This window comes from Coregonus clupeaformis, chromosome 7 (genome assembly GCF_020615455.1).
Source record: "Coregonus clupeaformis isolate EN_2021a chromosome 7, ASM2061545v1, whole genome shotgun sequence".
Taxonomy (NCBI): Eukaryota; Metazoa; Chordata; class Actinopteri; order Salmoniformes; family Salmonidae; genus Coregonus; species Coregonus clupeaformis.
Genome location: NC_059198.1, coordinates 69,393,265 through 69,417,059, shown reverse-complemented (window position 1 = coordinate 69,417,059; position 23,795 = coordinate 69,393,265). Strand labels below are relative to the sequence as shown.

Sequence of the window (23,795 nt, the reverse complement as noted above, 5' to 3'; positions counted from 1 at the left end):
CTACACTTCCCCTCGGAATGGAAAAGTGATACCTTCTTTACTGTTGATCTGTGAATTCACCACGTTTTACCTCCGGATTTCTAAAACTCCTGGCCTACAAACGTCTAGGGCCTATGTTTTAAACTGCTGGAACTAAACGTCTCTGTTTTAAATGACCGGGCCCGGTGGGCTTGCCTGCGGTCTTTCCTGGCTCATGTTGTTGCAGTGATATTTTCTGCAGCAGGTTTTTCTCTCACCTGGAGCAACGGTCGTACCCGAGGTGCGTTCACAACCTGGCGTGTCAGACACCATTACGCAACGTGAACTGGCGTCTCCGCAGATTTACACCTAGACTTGTGTGTGTGCTTATACACATTCAGGGCGGCAAAACCTTCCGTCCGTGAAGGTGTACAGAATACAGATTGCTCCACTGGGGGTTGTGTGTTAGTGTGTGGCTCCTGTAAGTGCTGGGAAACACTCTAGTTCTGCACGTGTTTTTCAATCTAAACCACTCTGCAGTTTCTCCAAACACATTGAGAATACAGCTAAAGCCCCAAGCCACATAGGAACAGCACACAGCAGAGCCAGGTGCCTGAGACCTGAGGCGGGATAGTTAGTGCACACTCCAACACCCTTTGACCCAGTGTGTGTTCTGCTCCATCGGGCTCCGTTCGGGGGTCCAGTGGAGGTAGTGTGTGTGCGTGTGTGCGTGTGTGGGACCTGCTGAATAGGGGTCCTGATGGAGATATTTTGGCCTGAGAGAGAGAGCAGAGCATGGTGGAGCTGCCTGGAAGCTCTTCTGAGTGTTAGCGGTGCTAGAACACCCTGACACACAGCGCCTTAGGAACCATCATCGCTTCGCATGGGGTCAAAAGCTGTCAGAACTCAGCAGCCACCGTAGGAGGCGTGGAGCCGGGAGGGAGGGATAGAGAGGACCAGAGAGGTGGCTGAGGCTCATGTCAGATTTTTGTATGTATTTTTTTGTCCTTTCTGCCTTTAAGCCATCCTGTGTTGTATCATGGGGGGGGGGTCAAACAGAAAGTGGAGCAGACCAGTAGTGACTGTAGCTTGGCAGTTGGCACTTAACTTCGAGTGAAGTGGCCCGAGGGAGAAATAATGGAGCATACAGGGGAGTGTGTGTGTGGCGGAGCAGTAAACAGTGTAATAACAAGGTGTGGGCATGAGTCAAGGCCAGCCAGGGCTGGAGTATGTCGAGGAGGGGTGGAGGGTCGAGGAAGGGTGTATGAGGGACTGGGAGGGCGATGGGCTGGGACCTCCCAGGGGACCCCACCACAACCCCAGCCCTAGTGTGTGTGTGTGTGTCTAATGCCGGCTTGCTGCTGCGCTACAGCTGCGCTACAGGGTTGGATCGAGTACAGAGGTCAATAAGTCATGTCCTCGGAGGCCTGCTCCCCGACCGACCCCGTCACACTCAGCGAGTCATTGACTGCAGCTAGCACACTGACACATTCCCACCTGCACAGCTATCACACATGATCTATGTCATGTTATATAGGCCTGTCCAAGAGAGAGAGAGAAAGTGTGTGTGTGTGTGTGTGTGTGTGTGTGTAATTGAGAGCCTGTGTGTGTGTGTGTGCTGTATGTCTGTATTTAGCATGTGTGTGGAGGTGTGTGTTTCCTCCTCTGGTGTCCTGACTCCTGACATTCCTGGAATCCTCCACCTGGAGAATCCCGAAACAGGGACACACACGTCTTTCAGGGATAGAAGGAATATCAGGGAATCTTCTTCCAATTAGCCAGCAGCACATGAGCTGTTTTTCCCCCACTGTGTTTTATAGGCCGGAGCTCGGGGGGTGGGGTAGTGGGTGGGTGGGTGTGTGGGTGTACTCTCGCTGCGTTTGAGGGGGGAGATTAACGGCCAAATGATTTTCTTGGAACATTTTTATTAGTTGTTAATTTTTCCCCTCGTTCTCGCTGTTTTCCTCCTGTATGTGGATGGATTGATTCACAGTTGACTGGTTGTATTTACGAAGCGACGCGTTACCACGCTTGTTTGATTTTTCACAGGTCTGCTCTGCGGTGTTCTCCTTCCCCCCCCTCACCCGTGAGCCGGATTGTGTTTCCTATGTTTCCGCTGGCCGCTGAAAGGGGGAATAACTAAGGTCTAGAATAGGGTGTGTGTGAGTGTGTATCTGTGTGTTTCCCAGTTGACCCTACGTGTTTATGATCCAACACATTTTTGCTCTCCCCTGCTGAACAACCTCCTTCATTGATGCGTACATCCGCTTTCTTCCAGGTCCAACAACGTACCTACCATCCCATACACACACACAGACACTCACACACACATTTGTGCATCTGACGGTGGGTGCGGTGAGGTGAGGTGACGAGCAGTACCTAAATTCCTGCTTTTCCTCTCTCTTCCAGGGAACGCCGGCCGCCCATGGCATAAATCCTGGAACGAGACAGCTTAGACTGGGGGTGAGGAGTTGGACAGAGGAGAGGAAAGTAGAGGACAGGAGCAGAGAGGAGTGACCAGAACCCTACCCTCTACCCTACCCCTTCTGGCTGCTGCTGTGTGGCTGTGCACTGCGGTGCCACTCTCAAACCCCACTGTGATATTCCACAGCCAGGCAGAAACCATGCCGGCTCTGGCCACCGGATCTCGAAATGACTCAGGTACTGATGTGATGAGATGAACTAGTCACTATGCACTCTCTCCTACCCACTATATCCACTGAACCCTATCCTCTTCATCCACTGCACTGAACTCTGTGCCCTTTAGCCTGTACACACTCAACACACTCAACCCTGCTCTCTATTCCCATGCGCTGAATTCTGTCTCTCCTGTAGGTATGACAAAGAAGCCTTGTAGTACCCACTATATCCGCTGAACCTTTTGGTCTTCATCCATGGCTCTGAACTCAGTTACAACCACTACACTAAACCCTGTATCTTCTGAGTCCCATCCTCGACCCCCGTTTAAAAAAGGTCTGTCACCCCTAGGCTATACACTGAAATGTAGTATCGCCTCATATCTACTGCACTGATCTCTATCCCCTAGGCATTACAATGAACCCTACCCCCTACAGTACATTTACTACACTGAACCATATCCCTTATGCATTACAATGGCACAGTGATGTGGTTCACTACTCTTCTGATGCTCTCCTTCAGACCCAACAGTTCTCATATGGTCTCACATGTGTTCACAGCAGACTAATGTCGAGCACACACACACACACACACTCTCTCACCTCCATGACATCTGTCTGTCTCTGAGTGATAATGTCTAACACGTAGGTCCTCCCGCCTTGTGTTAATGTCTCTGTCTGCCTCGTTTTGGTGATGTCAGAGAGAGGAACATGTCAGGTCTTTCAACACGCAGACAGATGATGTCTGGGGTCAGAGGTTAGGGGTCAACCCTTGCTCCAATTAGAGCCTGTCTCCTTGTCTCCTCCTTGTGTGCATGCATGCGTGTGTGTGAGTGTGTGTGCAGACGCATCCACCTCTGTAGCTCAGCTGGTAGAGCACGGCGCTTGTAACGCCAAGGTAGTGGGTTCGATCCCCGGGACCACCCATACACAAAAAATGTATGCACGCATGACTGTAAGTCGCTTTGGATAAAAGCGTCTGCTAAATGGCATATTATTAACTCTCTCTCAACCACAACCCAACAAAGAGGCGCAAAAGGACAAAGGAGTGGACGAAAAAGAGATGGGGGACGAATGAACGACAGACGCAGGGGGAAAAAAAGTTGATGGATATAGAGTGTGTTCGTCTCGGCTGTCCAGACTTTGACAGAGTTTACATACCCATTGTGGAAATTCGTATAGACAAAGTGAAAAGCCAGACAATCAATTACTATTATAGTCATTTTAGGCAATTACTGGCAAAGGCCCTGTTTCCAAATAAAACATGTAAGGGCTCTCCCCTCCGTCCCATCTCGCCATCCCTCCTCATCGATCGTCCAGTTAGAGCTTTACGGGTGAAATGCATAAAACCACGTGCCACAGAGCTGTGTGGTGTGAAGCAAGGAGAATGTTGTGACTGAGGTTAGGATCGCTGCTGTAGTGACAGATTCCTCAACCTGTGACAACTTGTGTCTGGTAACGCTAATGTCACAAGAAGAGGGCTGTTAGAGTGGTCTCAGCTCAGTAAGAAAGGTGAGAGACCGAGGTTTATCTACTGTAGTGACCAATTCCGCGCCCTGTGACCACCTGTCTGGGGACAGCGATGTTACAGGAACGAGCATTGCAGAGAGGACTGTGTGAGTGGTTTCAGCCCAGTGAGGAAGGTGATAAACAGAGGTTAGCAGCGAGTTAGGAGACATGGAGAGTTAGGAGGTGCAGCCGTGTAAGTGAGGGGGCGTGAGGGTGACAAATAGGAGTATTTATGCATTGGTATTTGGAATGCAAGTTTTCATGAGTTTCTGGTCATATCTGTCACATGTACACTACATGACCAAAAGTAAGTGGACACTTGCTCGTCGAACATCTCATTCCAAAATCATGGGCATTAATATGGAGTTGCTGCTATAACAGCATCCACTCTTCTGGGAAGGCTGTCCACTAGATGTTGGAACATTGCTGCAGGGACTTGCTTCCATTCAGCCACAAGAGCATTAGTGAGGTAGGGCACTGATGTTGGGCGATTACGCCTGGCTCCCAGTCAGCGTTCCAATTCATCCCAAAGGTCTTCGATGGGATTGAGGTCAGGTCTCTGTGCAGGCCAGTCAAGTTCTTCCACACCGATCTCAACAAACCATTTATGTATGGATCTCGCTTTGTGCACAGTGGCAATGTCATGCTGAAACAGGAAAGGGCCTTCCCTAAACTTTTGCCACAAAGTTGAAAGCACAGAATCGTCTAGAATGTCATTGTATGCTGTAGCGTTAAGATTTCCCTTCACTGGAACCAAGGGGCCTAGCCCGAACCATGAAAAATAGCCCCAGACCATTATTCCTCCTCCACCAAACTTTAAAGTTGGCACTATGCATTGGGGCAGGTAGCGTTCTCCTGGCATCCGCCAAACCCAGATTAGTCCGTCAGACTGCCAGATGGTGAAGTGTGATTCATCACTCCAGAGAACGCGTTTCCACTGCTCCAGAGTCCAATGGCGGCAAGCTTTACACCACTCCAGCCAACTCTTGGCATTGGCCATGGTGATTTTAGGCTTGTGTGCAGCTGCTCGGCCATGGAATCCCATTTCATGAAGCTGCTGACGAATAGTTATTGTGCTGACGTTGCTTTCAGAAGCAGTTTGGAACTCGGTAGTGAGTGTTGCAACCGAGGACAGACAATTATTTTATTTTTTTTGCACTCGGCGGTCCCGTTCTGTGAGCTTGTGTGGCCTACCACTTTGTGGCTGAGCCGTTGTTGCTCCTAGATGTTTCCACTTCACAATTACAATACTTACAGTTGACTGGGGCAGCTCTGGCAGGGCAGACATTTTACTAACTGAGTTGTTGGAAAGGTGGCATCCTATGACTGTGCCACGTTGAAAGTCACTGAGCTCTTCAGTAAGGCCATTCTACTGCCAATGTTTGTCTATGGAGATTACATGGCTGTGTGCTCGATTTTATACACCTGTCAGCAAAGGGTGTGGTGTATATAGTGTATATTAGGTATTCTGCCAATTTGTAGACATGTAGAATAATGTAGATAGATGGTGACCTTGTAGGACCAGTATTTCCTGTCATATTTCGAACAGGTAAATATGTAGTCCTTTCAGTGCTGCTGGTGTTGCTGGTAGGTAGCTCGGGGTTTGGCTGTGTCAGAAAGCCACAAGCAGACAGGCAGGTGACTGACACATTTATCCCTCCCTATATGAGGGCCCTAACAGCATAGCCGACCGCCAGGGCAAATGAGATGGCAGCCAGCCTATTCCATCACTCTGTCTGAAACCACAACTAGAGACTTATTAATGCTAATATTTTCCCTCCACTGTGAAAGGACTGAGCTGAGCACAGCACTTTGTCTAGTGTCTCTATGGGGCTGTGTGTGCATATGTGTGGACTAAGCACAGCGCTTCATGGTGTGTGTATTTATGGGTGTCGTTTAAAAATTGGAGAATAAATATGGGGTGAGTAGACAGACGGTACACAAGGGCTCCCTACTTAGGAACATGCTGAATTCTTTCTCTTTCTCTCTCTCTCTCGCTCTCTCTCTCTCTCTCTCTCTCTCTCTCTCTCTCTCTCTCTCTCTCCTCGCTCTCTCTCTCTCTCTCGCTCTCTCTCTCTCTCGCTCTCTCTCACTGTATTTTTCTCTCTCGATCTCTCTTTCTCCCGGTCTCTCGCACTCTCTCTCTCTTTCTGTATCTCTCTCCCTCTCACTGTCTCTCTCTCTCTAACTATATCTCTTACACCGGCTCAGCTCTGCTCGGCCCAAAAAAACAACAGCCCTCTCTCGCAAATTAAGATCTAATAAATGAAACTAAATAATGAAAAAAGCTGGAAAACTGGCCTCTAAAATAAGACTGCCGGGGGAGCTGAACGTTGGAAACAAACGCAGTGTGGCTTTGAGAGTTTTTAATAAATACTTTCGATGCAGATTAAGGAGGCGTGTGGTTGATGGAGCTGGCCAGAGGCTTGTGTTTAAAACACTTTTCAAATCTGTGAGGAGAAGGAATGTGTCCCCAGGAGAGAGAGAGAGAGAGAGAGACCGATAGCAGGACCGACTGCTAGGACTGATTTCTATGACCTGCTCGCCGATGGTTTATTGGCTGCTGTTGCATGCTCATGGGACCTGATGCACACACACACACACAAACTCACACACTCATTAATTTACATTCTCATGGAGCGGCCAAGCGGCAGGAAATTGTGTTTTAATTGCGCAGGGTTGATCAAGGGTCCTGCCACAGTGGGATGTTCGAGAGATGTGTCACAGCGCCAGTCCGGTTTGCTAAACACGCAACTCCAACCCTTGTCTAACAGCTACACTGGACAGGGTTTCTGTTACTTCCTCTCTTCCTCTCCAAACAAGCAGTGTTTAATAATCTCTCCTCCTCCTCCTTCTCCTCCTCCTCTTCCTCCACCTCCTCCTTCTCTTCCTCCCACTCCTCCTCATTCACCTCCTCCTCCACCTTCTCCTCTTCCTCTTCCTCTTCCTCCTTCTCCTCTTGAGGAATTATAGTGTTTTATTGCAGTCCCAGCTAGGGGAGTTATAGTACAGTATTACACCTCCGGTTCAGTGTCACAGATGGAACTAGTAGCCTGCCTGCCTGCCTGCCTGCCTGCCTGCCTGCCTGCCTGCCTGCCTGCCTGCCTGCCTGCCTGCCTGCCTGCCTGCCTGCCTGCCTGTCTGTCTGTCTGTCTGTCTGTCTGTCTGTCTGTCTGTCTGTCTAACTACAAGCTGTCCCTCTCCTTGTATGTTTAAAAAATATTCTTACTGAGATATTCGTTTACGCTCTGTGTCTATGGATGTGTAACTGGGAAGAGGGTAATGATATGATATTCCACTATGTGTCTGTGTGCAGTCAGTTGAGCTCTAGAGTAGAGTAGAGAGTAATGATCTGAAGGTGCTTGGGGGAGTAAGTGAAGCAGGGAAGCAGCGCGGTGGTCGGTCGGTCATCGGGTCGCCTTGACCCTTTAACCTCCCGTTCCTGAATTTCCTGTCTCTGTCTGCTCTCCTGGAGTGTGCATGGGTGTGTTCTGCCTCTTCTGGTGTGTGCTCTGTGCGGGTATTTGGTCCTGATAGCCCCATTTCCTCCCTCTCTCTGTGGGTAGATGGCTATGGCCTCTCCCCTGTGAAGGAGGAAGGGATGGGGGTCCAGCCTAACCTTGTCTTGCCCTAAGGAATGGCTGGGTTTACCTCCCTCCACAGAGGAAGGCTGTGGTGGATGTTTCTGAATGGACAAGAGCATTCTTGCTGTCTATCACTCTGTGTCTACAGTGAGACTAGGTAGCTTGATGTCTTCTTAGACTCTTAGCAGACAGATTAGAGGTGGTTAACCTAATGATGTGCTTGCTCTGTGCCCTTGTACACACTTTCACTAATGTTACAATAACAGTTATATCCCTTTAGTGGGACATTAGTGTTTGATTACGATCCACCAGAGGCTGTTGACAAACTCATCTCTGATGTCTCATCACAATGCCCTGTTAACTGTCCATCAGAGTCCGGCCCAGCACCAGCATCCATCTACCCTCTGATAGGCTCATCTCAAGACCCTACTGCGTCCCAAATGGCACCCCATCCCCTATATAGTGCACTACTTTTGACCAGAGCCAAATGGGCACTGGGCCCTGGTATGGGCCCTGGTCAAAAGTAGTGCACTATATAAGGAATAGGGACGCAGACCCTGATGATTGCATGTTTCTCACTGAAACATGGCTGTCATCAGACTGTAGTGCCGCTCTTATTGAAGCCTCCCCCGCACTACAGCTTTTCATACTCTATCAGAAAAGGGAAAAAGGGTGGGGGACCAGCCTATATTTTTACTAATGCTCTCAGCTGTAAGGGCATTTTGTTTGCCAACTTTGGGTTTTTTGTGCATCATGCTATACTGTTTAAATGTCAGCCACCAGTGCTGGCCATAACCCTGTATAGGCCACCAAAGCACTGCCCCACTTTCTTTACTGATCTATCTGAACTATTGTCTATTGTCCTTGAGAACTATGATAAAATCATTGTGTTGGGCAATTTTAATATTCATGTTGACAAAGAGACTGACTCCAAGGCCATTTAATTTATTATTGTTTTGAGCTCTATGAACTTTATCCAACATGTTACTTGGCCCACCAATAACTGTGGCCATACTCTGGACCTGGTTATTACCCAGGGGCTTTCTATTGACATATCCTCTATTGTTAATGTTGCTTTATCTGATCACGACTGTGTATTTTTTACTACTTTGTTGCCCATAGAACAGGGTAATACTGAACACGTTATTAAGAAATGCTATCTTACCTCTGAAGTTGCTACAGATTTTATTTAGTGTATGAACAATACTCCACCACCTATTCTGCCTTCCTCCTGTGATGATTTAGGTGATAACCTTAATAGCAAATTAAAAGCAACCATTGATGCCATAGCTCCAGTAAAGTTGAAAAAGGACACATCCAGAAACTAATCAATTAAAGAGAAATTGCAGAAAGGCAGGGCGGACGTGGAGAAAGTCAAAGTTGCAGGTCCATTGTGATATTCTGAGAGAGCAATTTGGCATATATAACAAGACAATTAGAAATGCCAGACGGGCTCATTTTTCTAACTTAATCACTATTAATCAGAATAATTCGAAAGTGCTCTTCTCGACCATTGGTGGCCTGATAAATTCTACCCCCGCAAACCTATGTGAACTTTCCTCCACATCTAAATGTAATGAGTTTGTGGCATATTTCAGAGATAAGATAACCAACATTAGGCTGAGTATCAGTCAAGCAAGACATTTTACATTTTAGTCATACAATAGAGTGCATACATTTTCATACTTTTGTACTGGTCCCCCGTGGGAATCGAACCCACAACCCTGGCGTTGCAAGCATCATGCTTTATCAACTGAACCACACGGGACCATGAGAAGTTTGATGATATGTGCCCTAGCCTACCATGCAATTCCAATCTGGTTTTTGTGCCCACCACAGCACAGAGACAGCCTTAGTTGAAGTGGTAAATTATCTTAGAGCCAACACATATGCCAAACAGCTCTCTGTCCTTGTACTCCTACATTTAAGTGCTGCATTCGACACTGTTGACCATGATGTCCTTCTGGACAGACTGGAGAGGTGGGTTGGCCTCTCTGGTCCAGTTCTAAATTGGTTTAGGACCTTTTTAACCGGTTGAGAGTTTTTTGTCACTCTTGGTGAGCATAACTCTGAGAAAATATGTGGCGTTCCACAAGGTTCGATTTTGGGTCCGGTACTGTTCAGTTCATATACAGTGAGGGAAAAAAGTATTTGATCCCCTGCTGATTTTGTACGTTTGCCCACTGACAAAGACATGATCAGTCTATAATTTTAATGGTAGGTTTATTTGAACAGTGAGAGACAGAATAACAACAAAAAAATCCTGAAAAACGCATGTCAAAAATGTTATAAATTGATTTGCATTTTAATAAGGGAAATAAGTATTTGACCCCTCTGCAAAACATGACTTAGTACTTGGTGGCAAAACCCGTTTCTTGTAGTTGGCCACCAGGTTTGCACACATCTCAGGAGGGATTTTGTTCCACTCCTCATTGCAGATCTTCTCCAAGTCATTAAGGTTTCGAGGCTGACGTTTGGCAACTCGAACCTTCAGCTCCCTCCACAGATTTTCTATGGGATTAAGGTCTGGAGACTGGCTAGGCCACTCCAGGACCTTAATGTGCTTATTCTTGAGCCACTCCTTTGTTGCCTTGGCCGTGTGTTTTGGGTCATTGTCATGCTGGAATACCCATTCACGACCCATTTTCAATGCCCTGGCTGAGGGAAGGAGGTTCTCACCCAAGATTTGACGGTACATGGCCCCATCCATCGTCCCTTTGATGTGGTGAAGTTGTCCTGTCCCCTTAGCAGAAAAACACCCCCGTATGGGTCCTCTGTAGCTCAATTGGTAGAGCATGGCGCTTGTAACGCCAGGGTAGTGGGTTCGTTCCCCGGGACCACCCATACGTAAAAATGTATGCACACATGACTGTAAGTCGCTTTGGATAAAAGCGTCTGCTAAATGGCTTAAAAAATAAAATAAAATAAATGTTTCCACCTCCATGTTTGACGGTGGGGATGGTGTTCTTGGGGTCATAGGGTCATGATCATCTTGCATGGAGCCCCAGGCCGAGGGAGATTGACAGTTCTTTTGTGTTTCTTTCATTTGCGAATAATCGCACCAACTGTTGTCACCTTCTCACCAAGCTGCTTGGCGATGGTCTTGTAGCCCATTCCAGCCTTGTGTAGGTCTACAATCTTGTCCCTGACATTCTTGGAGAGCTCTTTGGTCTTGGCCATGGTGGAGAGTTTGGAATCTGATTGATTGATTGATTGCTTCTGTGGACAGGTGTCTTTTATACAGGTAACAAACTGAGATTAGGAGCACTCCCTTTAAGAGTGTGCTCCTAATCCCAGCTCGTTACCTGTATAAAAGACACCTGTGAGCCAGAAATCTTTCTGATTGAGAGGGGGTCAAATACTTATTTCCCTCATTAAAATGCAAATCAATTTATAACATTTTTGACATGCATTTTTCTGGATTTTTTGTTGTTGTTATTCTGTTTCTCACTGTTCAAATAAACCTACCATTAAAATTATAGACTGATCATTTCTTTGTCAGTGGGCAAACGTACAAAATCAGCAGGGGATCAAATACTTTTTTCCCTCACTGTATGTTACCCCTTGGCAGCTTTATCAGAAAGCACAACATTGAAGCAAGCGGCACCATGAAGACCAAGGAGCTCTCCAAACAGGTCAGGGACAAAGTTGTGGAGAAGTACAGATCAGGTTTGGGTTATAAAAAAATATCCGAAACTTTGAACATCCCACGGAGCACCATTAAATCCATTTTTAAAAAATTGAAAGAATATGGCACCACAATAAACCTGCCAAGAGAGGGCCGCCCACCAAAACGCACAGACCAGGCAAGGAGGGCATTAATCAGAGAGGCAACAAGGACACCAAAGATAACCCTGAAGGAGCTGCAAAGCTCCACAATGGAGATTGGAGTATCTGTCTATAGGACCACTTTAAGCCGCACACTCCACAGAGCTGGGCTTTACGGAAGAGTGGCCAGAAATAATTGAGCTTTTTGGCCATCAAGGAAAAATATATGTCTGGCGCAAACCCAACACCTCTCATCACCCCGAGAACACCATCCCCACAGTGAAGCATGGTGGTGGCAGCATCATGCTGTGGGGATGTTTTTCATCGGCAGGGACTGGGAAACTGGTCAGAATTGAAGGAATGATGGATGGCGCTAAATACAGGGAAATTCTTGAGGGAAACCTGTTTCAGTCTTCCAGAGATTTGAGACTGGGACGGAGGTTCACCTTCCAGCAGGACAAAGACCCTAAGCATACTGCTAAAGCAACACTAGAGTGGTTTAATCTGTGGTATGACTTAAAGATTGCTGTACACCAGCGAAATCCATCCACCTTGAAGGAGCTGGAGCAGTTTTGCCTTGAAGATGGTTAAAAAATCCCAGTGGCTAGATGTGCCAAGCTTATAGAGACATACCCCAAGAGACTTGCAGCTGTAATTTCTGCAAAAGGTGGCTCTACAAATTATTGACTTTGCGGGGGTGAATAGTTATGCACGCTCAAGTTTTCTTTTTTTTGGTCTTATTTCTTGTTTGTTTCACAATAAAAAATATTTTGCATCTTCAAAGTGGTAGGCATGTTGTGTAAATCAAATTATACAAACCCCCAAAAAATATATTTTAATTCCAGGTTGTAAGGCAACAAAATAGGAAGAATGCCAAGGGGGGTGAATACTTACGCAAGCCACTGTAACTATCCTAAAGCCTAGGACCAAGAGGAATGCAGAATCAGCCTTTAGTTATTATGAGCCCAGCCTCTGGAATAGCCTGCCAGAGAACCTGAGGGGGGCAGAAACTGTGGAAATATTTTCAGCTTTGCTTTTCCTTAGGTTGTTATTTGTGGTTCAGTTTGTGTCATTCTTTTGTTGTGTAGTAAATATTTCAACTTAGATTTTCATTTTTTCATTGTTTATTCCTGTAAAGCACATTGCGTTGCATTCCATTTCTGAAATGTGCTGTATAAATACATCTTGATTTGATTTGATTTGATGCCCTTTTATTATAGACCATTAAGGTTTACTATGTTATTCTGGGCCATACCTGCATGTTCTATCAAGGTTTACTGGCCCACGGCTGCATTAAAAGATAAGGGGAGTTTGCTATACACAGCTGGGATAGGTGGGGGCTAACCTTGTCCCCAGGCTCGAATTGACAGAGAGAGAGAGCGGGCTGGTGGACGAAATTAGGTGGGGGCTAGTTGCACAAAACGTACACATGGAAATCTATTGAAGACACAACTGGTTTACCAAATACTTTATTTTAGTGTCACTAATGAGTGCGTGTGCCTGTGTGGGGGGGACTGTGTGTGTGTGTGTGTGTGTGTGTATGTGTCTCTCTGTCCGTATCTGTGTGTGTGTGTCTGTCTGTCTATCTGTCTGTGTGTAATTCCAGTCATCTTCTTCTCTCTTCTCATCCAACCCCTTCCCACTGCTGTCGAACAAGGCAATGTCTGTTTAATAGCCAGGGGTAATGAGAGGCAGATCTCCATATTGTTTATCACTCACTGAACACCTCAGGTCTGCCTGCCTTATAGCTTCCGCAGACGCACACAGGCAGCACAGCTAATAATGGAGCTATGAGGGATATGACAAGAATGGTCATATTCAATTTCTTTCTAGTCTATCAGTAAATTTTTCCATTCTGATGTCAAGAATGTAGAGCATCTGGAATCTGTGGCGCTGGAGTTGAGCAAGGAGAGAGGGGAGCCGAGCATGGCTGCGGAGGTTCGCTACGGGAGCACTTTGTTGATTTCCAGCCATTTGTCGTCCTCCCAGACCGTTGCTCCGCTCTCTCTCTCTGCCACAGGGATACAGAGCTGAAACACAAGGATTTGTTGCCACTGGAAGCGCTCCCTGTTTCCATTTACATCACAACCCAAATTTCCACATCACTTTGGCTGTCTCTAATGGCACCCTATTCCCTATATAGTCTACTACTTTTGACCAGGGACCATATAGGGGATAGGGTGCCAGTTTGAGACGAAGCCTTTAGCAAACCGACCAGCGAGGGTGGAAAAGAGAAAAAATTGAAATACAGAGAGGGAACGAGAAGGAGAGAATTGTATTTATTATTATATGATGGGCTTTTTTCAAAGGGATAATGATATTGTCCGACTGACTGTCCCCTTCTTCCAAAGTACACAGAGTATTAAATAGGTCATCTCTGGGTATAGGACATGCTCACTTGCATTAGAAAGAGGCTGAACACAGCTAGCTTCACAGACCATGTGCACCGCCTGGCCGCCATAAGGCAATGGGAGATTTAATAATGGCATCCCACTTGAGGGGTAGAGAGAGAGAGAGAGAGAGAGAGAGAGAGAGAGAGAGAGAGAGAGAGAGAGAGAGAGAGAGAGAGAGAGAGAGAGAGAGAGAGAGAGAGAGAGAGAGAGAGAGAGAGAGAGAGAGAGAGAGAGAGAGAGAGAGAGAGAGAGAGAGAGAGAGAGAGAGAGAGAGAGAGAGAGAGAGAGAGAGAGAGAGAGAGAGAGAGAGAGAGAGAGAGAGAGAGAGAGAGAGAGAGAGAGAGTATTTAATAGGTTATCTCTTTGTATAGGACATGCATGAGAGAGAGGTGAAAAAGAGGGAGCCTGATGGATATAGTAGTGGAAGGATGAGCGAAACGGAGAGAATGAATGATGATGACACTGATGAGGCTCTCCGAGTTGCTGTGATTGCGAACAATCCCTGTCCAGGGGTATAAACTCTATGGAGGGCAGATGCCTTGTCCCAGATCACATTTGTGGTGTCTTGCCAACTCCTATGGTCATTGTGCTTGGCAAAGACAATGACCATAGCAGTTGGTAAGACAGCACGAACAGATCTGGGACCAGGCTAGAGGCATGGCAATACGGCACAAACCAGGCTATCACGCAGGATACCTGGGGGACAGACAGAGCTGTTTAAGGTTGTTTAAAGGCCCAGTGTTCACAGATAGTTGAAGACTGTTTAAGGCAGTGTGGGAGTTTGTTACCACGCCGATAAATGACAATATCCATCCAGACTTTTGACACCTAGAAAATGTGTGTGACCGGACCATTTTCAAATAGTATTTGAGTACCCCTGGCCTAGTTTTCACAGCCAGGTCAGAGCGCCCTAACCGCCTTGTCCAGCTCAAAACAGCTCCTGTTCAGATTCAGACACAGAACCTGTCTGTCCCAATGACTGACCCCTCTTAAACCTCTGTCCTCAGCCATTGCTTCCTGTCTGGCTGGCTGGCTGTGTTCCAAATGACAACCTATTCCTTATAAGTGCACTACTTTTGATAGGTTGCCATTTGGGGTGCAGACTGTTTCTGGGAGCTGTTTTTACTGCCTCAGCCTTTTTTGTTCAACTTGTGTCAGAACATTGAAGTTCAGGATATTTTCTTTCCCTTATGCTGAAACCGACCGACAGAGCAGAGAGTTGAACAGTAGGAGGCCCAATAGCTTGTCCGGATTGAGTAACCGTTTGACTAGAGCTGAATCATTTAAGATGTAAAGTTATATAGAATTACATGATGTAGGCTATTATGCTGAGTAGACACAGTGAACTATTAGCACAACTTACAATGCATCCAGTGGTTTTCGCTGTAAATAGCCATGGAGAGAGAAAGAGAGGAGGGGGGGAAGAGGTAACATAGAGGTGTTGGCCTAAAACCTAACAACAGGAGTCCCGGACTCAAACCCACATACCTCTATAACCAAATCCCAGGCCCCCCTAACCCCCCTAACCACTCTTCCACATGAAAGGTCACAGACTGATCCTTCCATTATGATCCACAATGATATTTCAACGTTATCATCTCAAATAACCCTAGATAATTCTCTCCCAAAACAAAGACCAGTCTTGCAAGATGTTAGTGGAGCTCGGCTCAGTCGGCTCGGATGGAAAAATCATTCACTGTTCTTCATGTCTAAGTCACGGTGCAATCAACCTATCCAACCTCTACAATCATATATGGACAGTTTCACTACTTCACTAATACCATCGGGTGAAATGTGGATGCTTGTCAACCCCTGGAACTACAAAGAGCTACAAAGAGTGGTTCCTTTGAGCTCCCAAAACAGATTCCAGGTTGAAACTACCCGCCGGAGTCAGACCGACCAGGCCAAGCTTTTTTTTCTCGCCATTGACTACCACGTCATATCCTGCTTTCGCCCATCCCTTCATCCCTCCCTCAATTTCTCGTATCAGTCAAACACCTATACAGTGCCTATTTTGTTGCATTACAACCTGTAATTTAAAATTATTTTTATTTGGATTTCATGTAATGGACCAGGGGCGGTGTGTTCATTAGGGCGATATGGGCGACGCACTGCCAAACGGGAAAAGGAAGGGATTTTTTTTCTAATCAATTATATCACGGCAACAGTAGTTATCAGTGTTCTAATCTAGACGTCTGATCTGCCACTAAATGTCCAATCAGGCTAAAGTCGTGCTTCAAATGGCCCCGCCCGTTTTGGGGCGATTTCAGTCAGGTTGAAAATTGCCCCAGAAGTATCTCATAGACTCTCATGTAAAATCTTTTTTTTTTCAAATATCAGAGCTTTCAATACAATCTCTATGGGTTCCGGGAGGGCTTGCACTTACGCGCTTTCGTCATACGTAACATAACCATGAACATAACTAAGAAAAGAGCGGGTAGCAGCGTCAATCAATTCACGTACTACTGTCAAGATGGCTAGCGTTCAGTGCAACTCGATTGTCTCTTTGAAATAAGTTCCTTTTTGTCGGCGAACAAATCAAGATAAATTGGCAACGAAACAATTAGGACCTCCCAGACCAAATTTAATAATTCAACAGGTTTCTACTAAAGGGGGAAAGTCCTACACCCGAGGATTTTCCAAAAAATTGTTACTGAACGAAAAACCTGGCTAGCAGGCTGCGATGTAGCTAATGCAGTCTTCTGCTACCCCTGCTTACTCTTTCACCCTGAAGGCGGCACGGCAGACAGCACCGCTTGGACAGCGACTGGTGTAACGGACATGCACCATCTTTCAGAAAAGATTAAGAAACATGAGCTGTCAAAGACCCACATGGATAGCTGTTTGAGATTGTCTGCTTTGGGGAGAGTGAACATTGCCACTCAACTGGATGAGGGATACAGGCTAGCTGTCCGCCGCCACAACGATGAGGTTAGCAAGAACCGCCACATCCTCAGCCGGCTAATCCAGTGTGTGAAGTTTTGCGGAGTGTTTGAGTTAGCTTTGCGAGGCAAAGATGAAACTGAGGGCTCCACCAACCCTGGTATTTTTCTTGGACTTGTCAACTTTGTGGCACAATTAGATGAGGTGTTTGATGACCATCTTAAAAATGCTAAAGTTTTCAAGGGCACATCAAAGACCATTCAAAACGAGCTACTGGAGTGTATGCTAGCGGTCATGAGGGAACATATTGTGGAGGAGGTGAAGTCGGCGAACTTCGTAGCTATCCAAGCTGACGAGACCACGGACGTTTCTACACAGACACAGCTGGTGCTTGTGCTGAGGTACATAGATAGCAACCACAAAGTGCAGGAGCGCTTTTTGAGTTCCTTCCCATCTCGGAATCAACCTCAGTCTCAATCGCCAGTGTGCTTTTGGAGAGACTGAACGGTCTTTTTGCCAACGACGAGAAAGTCAAACTCATTGCGCAAGCTTACGATGGAGCCAGTGTGATGAGGGGAGAGAAGGCTGGTGTGCAGCAAAAGGTGCGTGAGCATTTCAAGAATGCCCATTACGTGCATTGCTATGCGCATCAGCTGAATTTGATCATGCAGCAAGCTACTTCTCGCATCAAAAAAGTGAACATTTTCTTTTCCGATCTGAGCGGGATTGCAACTTTTTTTTCCCTGTCACCCAAACGCACCAGCATTCTTGACCAGACTGTTGCACGAAGACTGCCCAGACCTTCATCCACACGGTGGAACTTCAACAGCAGAGTCGTGAACACTGTCTACGAGAATCGAGACGACCTCATAGAATGTTTTGAAGCCATCCGGACGGGTTCATTGGGTTCATTTGACCAGCCCACCGTGAGAGAGGCATCTGGCTACGTGAGGATGCTACATGATGAAGATTTTATTTTTTTCCTGGGGCTTTTTCACAAAATCATGCCCCACGTCGACATTCTGTACCAGAAGCTACAGAAGAAGGACATCGATGCTGTCTTCATCAAACGTGCCCTCGACAGCTTCACAAGCAGTGTGCAGGCCATAAGGTAAGATTAAACAATATCATTCGATCTTTCTCAAAGCAGAGCTTTATTTAAATATGTATGCATGAAAGGAGACTGCATTTGTGTTTGAAATTACATTATTCTCATTATATATGGCCAGTGGTGTAATCTATCTTATTTTATATACTATGTGTACTGTACAGTGGTGCTCATAAGTGTATGATCACATTCTAAAGTTGACTAAAAAGAGGAATACAAAAATAAAAAAAAATCATCTTTTGGAAATTGATCTTAATGACTTAATTAAAAAAGTTGGAAAATCCAACCTTTAAGGACACCAATTTTCTTTTCTTTTTTATTCCTCTTTTTAGTCAACTTTAGCATGGGCTCATAAGCTTATGAGCTTATGAGCCCACTGTGCTGAACATCCAGGCTATGTGAGACACAAAGGCTAACTTAAACACTAAAGACTTTATGCATCCCTGCCCATTTTAAGTGGAACTGAAGTATTTGTACTATACATGTCATGGATACATTGCATATACCTGTGCATCACATAGACAACAATACTGTACAAAGCCAACAAACACATTGGTCTGTTTGCCTTCAGGGACTCCTCTCAACAGCAGCTGCAAGAAGCAACAGGAGCCAAAAGACCCAGAACAGCTTTGAGAGAAGAGGAGAAGCAGAGGCTGTCTGAAGAGGTCTGCAACACCATCCTGGATCACACCAAAAAAAGGTTCTCTTTCTCTGGCCACCTTGTGAGTGCTACCTTACTGCAAGCAGACATGTTTGAAAGGTACTGCCATTCATTTCCTGATGAGGCTCTGAATGCCACTGTGAATGCATACCCCATGCTGAGCAAGGCAAAGCTCAAGACAGAACTATCTCTGATCTATGAGAATCCTGAATTCAAGGGCTGCTGTGGTGCACTGGCACTGTACCAGGTTCTCATGAGCTACAACCTCCAGGAGACGTTCTCTGAGACTGTGACTCCTCATAACTACTCCCATGACAACAGCTGAAGCTGAGAGATGTTTCTCAACTTTGACACGAGTTAAGACATTCCTGCGAAATTCAATGGGCCAGGAACGTCTGAATGCACTGGCCATGCTTTCCATGGAGAGGGAACTAGTCCTCAGCATGCCTGATTTCAATGAGAAAGTCATTGACCGCTTTGCTGCATTGAAAGAGAGAAGAGAACAGTTTCAGTACAAGTAATGTAGCCTCTCTCTCTCTTTGTCCCTCCCTGTCTGTCTCTTTAACACACACACGCCCAAATCAGTTCACAGTTGATGTTGTTTAAAATAGTTATTTTTCATAAAAAAAAAAGTAAAAAAAAAAAAAAAAATCTGTTCATGTTCATTTTTACAAATCTATACAATTGGCCAGAATATGGTTGTTCATATTTACAAATCTATACAATTGGCCAGAATATGGTTGTTCATATTTACAAATCTATACAATTGGCCAGAATATGGTTGTTCATTTTTACAAAGCCATACAGATAGCTGTGTTTACCTTTTCTAGAAATTATTTTCAAATTCTGTTTTCAGGCAAAATGTCTATCACTGTTCATTTTCACAAATCTATACAAGAGGGCAGTATATGGAAGTCTATAAAAATGTATTATTACCAATAACTTGCATCAATGTTTTCAGTAGCCTCTATCAAAAGCTCCTGCTTGCTTGTTGTGAATTATGCTCAGGTGCACATATTTCCAATTCAACCATGAGGCCTTTTTGAAGCAAGTAATGTGTATATCAGTATTGACTTATATGCTGCCCCTGTCTTCATGTTGTTGCTGGACATATCTTTTTTAAAATGTGTGTAGGTCACCTAAATCATCAGAAAAATTGCCCCCCCTGAGAATTTTTTCAGGAGCCGCCACTGTAATGGACATACACAAAAAAGTCCAAATTGGTGAAGTGAAATGAAAAAAATAACTTGTTTAAAAAAATTCTAAAAAATAAATACCGGAAAAGTGGTGCGTGCATACAGTGGGGAGAACAAGTATTTGATACACTGCCGATTTTGCAGGTTTTCCTACTTACAAAGCATGTAGAGGTCTGTAATTTTTATCATAGGTACACTTCAATTGTGAGAGACGAAATCTAAAACAAAAATCCAGAAAATCACATTGTATGATTTTTAAGTAATTCATTTGCATTTTATTGCATGACATAAGTATTTGATCACCTACAAACCAGTATGAATTCCGGCTTTCACAGACCTGTTAGTTTTTCTTTAAGAAGCCCTCCTGTTCTCCACACATTACCTGTATTAACTGCACCTGTTTGAACTCGTTACCTGTATAAAAGACACCTGTCCACACACTCAATCAAACAGACTCCAACCTCTCCACAATGGCCAAGACCAGAGAGCTGTGTAAGGACATCAGGGATAAAATTGTAGACCTGCACAAGGCTGGGATGGGCTACAGGACAATAGGCAAGCAGCTTGGTGAGAAGGCAACAACTGTTGGCGCAATTATTAGAAAATGGAAGAAGTTCAAGATGACGGTCAATCACCCTCGGTCTGGGGCTCCATGCAAGATCTCACCTTGTGGGGCATCAATGATCATGAGGAAGGTGAGGGATCAGCCCAGAACTACACGGCAGGACCTGGTCAATGACCTGAAGAGAGCTGGGACCACAGTCTTAAAGAAAACCATTAGTAACACACTACGCCGTCATGGATTAAAATCCTGCAGCGCCACAAGGTCCCCCTGCTCAAGCCAGCGCATGTCCAGGCCCGTCTGAAGTTTGCCAATGACCATCTGGATGATCCAGAGGAGGAATGGGAGAAAGTCATGTGGTCTGATGAGACAAAAATATAGCTTTTTGGTCTAAACTCCACTCGCCGTGTTTGGAGGAAGAAGAAGGATGAGTACAACCCCAAGAACACCATCCCAACCGTGAAGCATGGAGGTGGGAAACATCATTCTTTGGGGATGCTTTTTCTGCAAAGGGGACAGGACGACTGCACCGTATTGAGGGGAGGATGGATGGGGCCATGTATCGCGAGATCTTGGCCAACAACCTCCTTCCCTCAGTAAGAGCATTGAAGATGTGTCGTGGCTGGGTCTTCCAGCATGACAACGACCCGAAACACACAGCCAGGGCAACTAAGGAGTGGCTCCATAAGAAGCATCTCAAGGTCCTGGAGTGGCCTAGCCAGTCTCCAGACCTGAACCCCATAGAAAATCTTTGGAGGGAGCTGAAAGTCCGTATTGCCCAGCGACAGCCCCGAAACCTGAAGGATCTGGAGAAGGTCTGTATGGAGAAGTGGGCCAAAATCTCTGCTGCAGTGTGTGCAAACCTGGTCAAGACCTACAGGAAACGTATGATCTCTGTAATTGCAAACAATGGTTTCTGTACCAAATATTAAGTTCTGCTTTTCTGATGTATCAAATACTTAAGTCATGCAATAAAATGCAAATTAATTACTTAAAAATCATACAATGTGATTTTCTGGATTTTTGTTTTAGATTCCGTCTCTCACAATTGAAGTGTACCTATGATAAAAATTACAGACCTCTACATGCTTTGCAAGTAGGAAAACCTGCAGAATCGGCAGTGTATCAAATACTTGTTCTCTCCACTGTATGTATTCACCCCCTTTGCTATGAAGCCCCTAAATAAGATCTGGTGCAACCAGTTACCTTCAGAAGTCACATATTTAGTTAAATAAAGTCCACCTGTGTGCAATCTAAGTGACACATGATCTGTCACATGATCTCAGTATATATACACCTGTTCTGAAAGGCCCCAGAGTCTGCAACACCACTAAGCAAGGGGCACCACCAAGCAAGCGGCACCATGAAGATCAAGGAGCTCTCCAAACAGGTCAGGGACAAAGTTGTGGAGAGGTACAGATCAGGTTTGGGTTATAAAAAAATTATATCCTAAACTTTGAACATCCCACGGTGCACCATTAAATCCATTATTAAAAAATGGAAAGAATAAGGCACCACAACAAACCTGCCAAGAGAGGGCCGCCCACCAAAACTCACGGACCAGGCAAGGAGGGCATTAATCAGAGACGCAACAAAGACACCAAAGATAACCCTGAAGGAGCTGCAAAGCTCCACAATGGAGATTGGAGTATCTGTCTATAGGACCACTTTAAGCCGTACACTCCAAAGAGCTGGGCTTTACGGAAGAGTGGCCAGAAAAAGAGCCATTGCTTAAAGAAAAAAATAAGCAATGTCACGTTCGTTGAAGGACGGGTCAGACCAAGGCACAGCATGATATGCATACATGTTTATTCAAATGATAACCACACGACAAAACAACAAACCAAACGAAACGTGAAGTCCAAAGGCTGAACACAAAACTAGCCTAAACACGGAACAAGATCCCACAACTAAACAGTGCCAATAGGCTGCCTAAGTATGATCCCCAACGAGCGACAGCTGCCTCTGATTGGGAACCACACCGGCCAACATAGATCTATACATACTAGAACACAAACATAGAAAATACAACATAGAATATCCACACCCTGACTCAACATATAGGAGTCCCCTAAGTCAGGGCGTGACAGTACCCCCCCCCCCCCAAAGGTGCTGACTCCGACCGCACAACCTTTACATAACAGGGGCGGATCCGGCTCCGGGCGTGACGACCACATACTCTCCGCCTCCCTGTTGCGCCCCTGATCTGGTCTGGACCTCGGCGCGCTGCTTCCCCTCTCCTTCCTCCCACGATACTCCAAGCCCTGTCTGGACCCTGATGTGGGAGACCCCGAACCTGGAGAGGGGCTGACGTCTGGGTCTGGACTGGAACTGCTGACCGGAGCTGAACCGGGCGCCGGTGGAGCAGACTACTCAGGCTCCGGACTGGAGCCGCTGACCGGAGCTGGACTAAGCACCGGTGGAGCGGACTGCTCTGGCTCCGGAGTGGAGCCGCTGACCGGAGCTGGACTGGACCCCGGTGGAGCGGACTGCTCTGGCTCCGGAGTAGAGCAGCTGACCGGAGCTGGATCAGGCAACGGTGGAGCGGACTGCTCTAGCTCCGGAGTGGAGCAGCTGACCGGTGCCGGACCAGGCACCGGTGGAACAGGCACGGGCCGTGCCGGACTGGACCCACGCACCCCTGGTCTGGTGCGAGGAGCAGGCACGGGCCGAACCGGACTAGAAACACGCACCACTGGCTTGGTGCGAGGAGCAGGAACAGGCCGGGCTAGACTGGGAACATGCACCACTGGCTTGGTGCGAGGAGCAGGAACGGGCCGGGCCGGACTGGGAACACGCACCCATGGTCTGGTGCGAGGAGCAGGCACGGGCCGAACAGGACTAGGAACACGCACCACTGGCTTGGTGCGAGGAGCAGGAACGGGCCGGGCCGGACTGGCGACACGCACCACTGGCTTGGTGCGAGGAGCAGGAACGGGCCGGGCCGGACTGGGAACATGCACCACTGGCTTGGTGCGAGGAGCAGGAACAGGCCAGGCCGGACTGGAGACACGCACCACAGGTCTGGTGCTAGGAGCAGGAACGGGCTGGGCCGGGCCGGACTGGCGACACGCACCACTGGCTTGGTGCGAGGAGCAGGAACGGGCCGGGCCTGACTGGGAACACGCACCACTGACCTGGTGCGAGGAGCAGGAACGGGCCGGGCCGGACTGGGAACACGCACCACTGTCTTGGTGCGAGGAGCAGGAACGGGCCGGGCCGGACTGGAGACACGCACCACAGGTCTGGTGCGAGTAGCAGGAACGGGCCGGGCCGGACTGGCGACATGCACCACTGGCTTGGTGCGAGGAGCAGGAACAGGCCGGGCCGGACTGGGAACACGCACCACTGGCTTGGTGCGAGGAGCAGGAACAGGCTGGGCCGGACTGGCGACACGCACCACTGGCTTGGTGCGAGGAGCAGGAACAGGCCGGGCCGGACTGGGAACACGCACCACTGGCTTGGTGCGAGGAGCAGGAACAGGCCGGGCCGGACTGGGAACACGCACCACTAGCTTGGTGCAAGGAGCAGGAACAG

General features: G+C 46.9%; 1 protein-coding gene across 1 annotated transcript in view; it reads left to right on the top strand.

Moving 5' to 3' along the window:
* Window positions 1-23,795, top strand: part of LOC121570013 (MAGUK p55 subfamily member 7-like) — a 255,999-nt gene that overhangs the window by 74,028 nt on the left and 158,176 nt on the right. Inside the window, exon 3 of the mRNA XM_041881459.1 lies at window positions 2,368-2,619. Within this exon, the coding sequence (XP_041737393.1) occupies window positions 2,583-2,619 (37 nt within the window). The 5' untranslated portion in view covers window positions 2,368-2,582. The remainder of the gene's footprint in view (window positions 1-2,367; window positions 2,620-23,795) is intronic.